This window comes from Haplochromis burtoni, unplaced genomic scaffold (genome assembly GCF_018398535.1).
Source record: "Haplochromis burtoni strain Fernald_Lab_line unplaced genomic scaffold, NCSU_Asbu1 Contig_100, whole genome shotgun sequence".
Taxonomy (NCBI): Eukaryota; Metazoa; Chordata; class Actinopteri; order Cichliformes; family Cichlidae; genus Haplochromis; species Haplochromis burtoni.
The window spans coordinates 1,157,525-1,162,169 of NW_024582461.1; the positions used below are offsets into that span (position 1 = coordinate 1,157,525).

General features: G+C 41.1%; 2 protein-coding genes across 2 annotated transcripts in view; both read right to left on the reverse strand.

Moving 5' to 3' along the window:
- Positions 1–671: 671 nt before the first annotated feature.
- On the reverse strand, positions 672–3,500 carry cplane2 (ciliogenesis and planar polarity effector 2). The gene is made up of 5 exons (XM_005927452.2): positions 3,157–3,500; positions 1,914–2,066; positions 1,632–1,756; positions 1,396–1,535; positions 672–1,199 (listed from the first exon to the last, which is right to left on the reverse strand). The coding sequence occupies exons 1-5, from the start codon at positions 3,266–3,268 to the stop codon at positions 980–982; spliced, it is 750 nt and encodes a 249-aa protein (XP_005927514.1). The 5' UTR covers positions 3,269–3,500; the 3' UTR covers positions 672–979.
- A 280-nt stretch (positions 3,501–3,780) lies between these two features.
- Positions 3,781–4,645, reverse strand: part of LOC102311371 (heat shock protein beta-7) — a 1,225-nt gene continuing 360 nt past the window's right edge. Inside the window, exons 2-3 of the mRNA XM_005927451.2 lie at positions 4,403–4,536; positions 3,781–4,067 (exon numbers count right to left, since the gene is read on the reverse strand). Of these exons, the coding sequence (XP_005927513.1) occupies positions 3,933–4,067; positions 4,403–4,536 (269 nt within the window). The 3' untranslated portion in view covers positions 3,781–3,932. The remainder of the gene's footprint in view (positions 4,068–4,402; positions 4,537–4,645) is intronic.

Consider the following 4,645-nt stretch of genomic DNA (forward strand, 5'->3'; position numbering starts at 1 on the left):
CAACTTTCAGTTTCAGCGGCATTGGCATCACACATCAAACCAGTGGTGCGGCACAAAGAAGCAGGTGGCTGTAGCTCAGGTGGCAGAGCAGGTCAGCCACTAATCAGAAGGTTGGTGGTTCGATCCCAGGCTCCTGGCTGCATGCCAAATATGCTAAGATGGGCAAACGTTTGCCTACTGGTGGTGGTCAGAGGGCCCGGTGGCGCCAGTGTCCGGCAGCCTCGCCTCTGTCAGTGCGCCCCAGGGCAGCTGTGGCTACAATGTAGCTTGCCATCACCAGTGTGTGAATGTGTGTGTGAATGGGTGAATGACTGAATGTAGTGTAAAGCGCTTTGGGGTCCTTAGGACTAGTAAAGCGCTATAAATGCAGCCTTTACCTAATTTTGAATGAAACGCTTGATTGTTCGATGATCACGCTTCAGAAGCTTTGCAATTTTGAGACTGCTGCATCCCTCTGCAAGATATCTCACTATTTTTGACTTTTCTGAGCCTGTCAAGTCCTTCTTTTGACCCATTTTGCCAAAGGAAAGGACGTTGCCTAATAATTATGCACACCTGATATAGGGTGTTGATGTCATTAGACCACACCCCTTCTCATTACAGAGATGCACATCACCTAATATGCTTAATTGGTAGTAGGCTTTCGAGCCTATACAGCTTGGAGTAAGACAACATGCATGAAGAGGATGATGTGGACAAAATACTCATTTGCCTAATAATTCTGCACTCCCTGTATATCCTGTCACCAAAAGATGTTTTGAGGTGATATTAATAATCCAAAACTTTCTTTTCAGTTTTTTTAGTATTGGATTTTATTTTTATTAAGTATTACTGGGGGTTTTTTTTTGGGGGGGGGAGGGTTTAGAATACATAATTTGGAGCCAAGTAATGTAGTATCATCATCTCAACATGAGCCCCATTCAGAGGTGAGCACCCTCATCTCTGGTTCAGTCCAGGCTGTTTAAAACAACGTTCATTTTTAAAGCAGAGTCACTGTCTCCTGCGAATGGTGGCTGGCTGAGCCAGCTGTAACGCAGTCCTGATGCCACAGGTTTTCTGCAAGGCAGTTGAGGAGCGAGGCTACGTCGCCCAGCCCGTCTGTGACCTCCCCGCCTGTACGCAGTACCGGGATACCCCATGTCTCCTGGAAGTCCCTTATATCTCTCTCTGCCACATCACAGTGCATGAAAAGGTCGAATCTGAAGGAAACATTAAGGATATGTTTATGTAAAGAGTGTGTTTGTGCCACAGACTCATCTTAGTTTTTTGGGGGGGGTTTTGGCACTTCAAAGTTGTGCCTCCTGGTCTTGTAGAACCACAGATGATCCCATAGAAAAGTGGATGATTACTTCTGATTGGCATTTCCAACTATTTGTAAGGAAGATAAAAGGATACTTGGTGCCAACCACCATTTTCACAACACGCCTGACAGATGGCTCGGACCATTTGGCGAGCTGATTTGGCAGATCATCAAATGATGTCCTGTCTGTGAAGGAGAATAGTAAGAGGACCGCATCCACTTGCTCCTTGCAGGACTGGAAGAGAGAAAGGAGATCAGACAAAACACAGAAATCTGTTTGTTTTCCACATCTAGAATAATTGTTTTAGTCTTTGCTTTATCTCATTCATACTGGAAGCAAATGGTCAAATCTGCGTAAGGCGTTCTCTCCACAGTCCCACAGCTGAAAACGGAAGAAAAGCACTCTGCTGCTTTCTTTTAGCTTCACTGGCCAATACACCACTGTTGTCTCAATGCCTTAAGCAACAAAAGATGACAAAGAATATTAGTGACATTGTCAGCCTCTTAACTTTTTGAAACTTTGTAAACTACTTTTAAAAACAAGGCTCACACTTAGTTCTACGTAATCTAGTTAAAAATCTGTGTTTTTCCACCAGCAGTGTGAATGGCTTACCTGTGGTTTCATGGTGCATGCTGGGAATATTCATGCCTGCAAGACGTGCAGCAATAGCAGTTTTCCCAACTCCGCTCTTACCAGAGATGAAGATCTTATAATGAACTGTGTCCACAGCTACATGTGGAGGCATCACTGGAGACTCCAAAAGGCCTGAAAAACACATTTTAAAAGGACCACTGAAAGAAATTGCACACCTGAGTCAGGATAATAGAATATGATATAGGGTTAATAGAATTTGTCTTTAAAAGCACCCCATTAACATCCAGTGAGTGACCGTGGAGGAAAGTCCAGCACTTTTGGTCATCTATGGACATCAAGAAGAACTTTCAAACCAAACCAAAGGGTGGAGCATGTCCCCGACTACTTGTGCTACGTGTGGCCAGATTTTGGCATTTCTATCACAAGTGACCCCAGGAAGAATAGCAATGCTGCAGCTAATGGAGATCTTAGTAAACTAAACTAAAGATGCCACTATGGCATCATTCTCTCCCCTGTTTATCTCCTTGCGTGTCATAAATCCATGATTTAAAATGCTGCCATGTCTTCTCAGCACACCCCAAGTGTATCTTGTAATCTGCAAGCATCATAATCCACAGAGACTCCGTCTGTCCATCACAACTGCAAACAGGAAGGGGCCCAGAGACTTTCCCTGATGTGATCCCAGTCCCACCTTAAGGCTTGTGGCTGTCTCTGTCCTCATAGGTACCCCTACTGTCCATGGTTCATATTTCACTCTGTCACACTGGTGCCTACTTAGCAATGTATGCATAAAACCGCCAATTTGCCGCAGCTGATTGTTCACCGAGAAATGGTGCAGCTAAAAATATCGTCCCCAATATGTTTTAATCCAATATTTTACAGCCTCGTGGGTTGCTTTAATCTATTTATAAATTATTCTGGGTTTTTATCCTCCACAAACAACAACAAATAGGGAGTTTGTACTTCATAAAAACCCTTATAATGTTGAGGTTTGAAATAAATGCACATTTATTCGCTAGCTACTTTTTATAGCTGATTTCCAGTGAAACAGATACTGCCTACAAACGTTTTTGCATTTGTCTGATGAGTGGCTGCACTTCAAGTAGTCTCAGTCGCAATAAATCAGCTGCAAAAAGAATTTGTGGTATTTCTGAATACTTATACTTTTTTTCTTTACATATGAGTGCGTAAGGTCCCCTGGGGGAGATAAAAAAGACAAAACTGTTGTCATTTGGAAACATATCTATTTAGCTGACATTACCAAAGTTTCTCCGTCTCTTCTTGTGGAGGATTTTGCTGAAATACTCTTTACTGTCTTTATATCGATGCCAGTCTGCGACTACGACTGATCCTGGGGGAGGAACCTTTGCCATGTCGGTTACAAAGCTACAGCATCACACAGAGCTCGGGTTTGTCGCTTAAAAAGGCCAAAAGTCGGTTCCCGTCTGGGCCAGAGGATATTTTTTTAAACGTTGTCTTGTTACAGACTTGAACTGCAGTAATAAAACATTTAAAGCATCCACATCAATCACAAAAACCCATAAATATAAATTATAACAACCGCTGTCCGCAAAATGTAAAAACTTCCGTAAACTAAAGCGTCCCTTGACAACCTATGTCGTCACTTCCCTCAAATTGTGGTGTTGCCTTCAGGTTTACTCGTAAATACTCTTTACTACTTCTTTTATTTGCTTTATTCCGTTGTAGATGAAATAATTCAACGTAGTTTTTTGTTGGATATTTTACAGTTGATATTTTTTTAATATGATAAAGGTTACTTACTCTTATATGCGTTTATTTCAACAACTATATGTTTCGGTATATTTCCTTCCCATTTGAAAATAAATGTTACATTCTAAAAAAAAACTTTCCCCCAGTCCTTCCCCCGGACACTTGAGGTCGCTAAACTCCATCGAACTCTATTTGTAAGTCACTTAATGTTGAGGTTACAGCAGGCAAAATACAACGGAGCAAAGAAGACAGTTCAAATAAAACGAGGCTTGATGTGTTTTAATTGAAATGCACAGAAATTATACACTAACACACTCTGTGAGCCCTGACAGTCAGGAGCCCACCGCTCGCCATGGACATGCTCAAAGATATGGGGTCCACATCAGATGGCAGTTTGCACTGGTGGGAAAAAGTATTTGTGACTGTTCCATCTTCACCCAGCTGCACGGCAAAAACAGGTTATGAGAACAGAACAAAGCAGAAAGTTAAACCATCAATGAAACCATCAAGCCATCAAATTCAAAGAAAACACCATAGAGACAGCAAAAGATATAAATCCAAATTTCAGGTCCTGAATCAAAAGTGTATTGTTTCACAACAAAAGAAGACAAATAGTTCTAAAATTTAACACACAATCAAACAACTAAAGCCAGTGCATTGCTTTAATTTCATTTAAATAAATGAATAATATAACTTAATAATATAACTCAGGCCATCAGTTAAGTTACTGTCACAGATAACATCTGATTTTACACCAGCCTGACTGCAGGGCTCACCTTCTCTGCATGCACCTCTATTAGGTTGTTGGAGGATGTAATGATGACATCCTCTGGAGAAAATTCACTCACATCAAGAGTGAACTGAAAAATGTCTCCAGTGATCTGCACCTTTCCTGTAGGCTGTAAATGATCTGAAATAGTCATTTATATAATAGAGATTTTAAAATAAAATCCACAAAATTTTGATACATATTGATTTAGTTTTTTCTTTAGCTAATATGTTCCCTGCAGTGCTATATA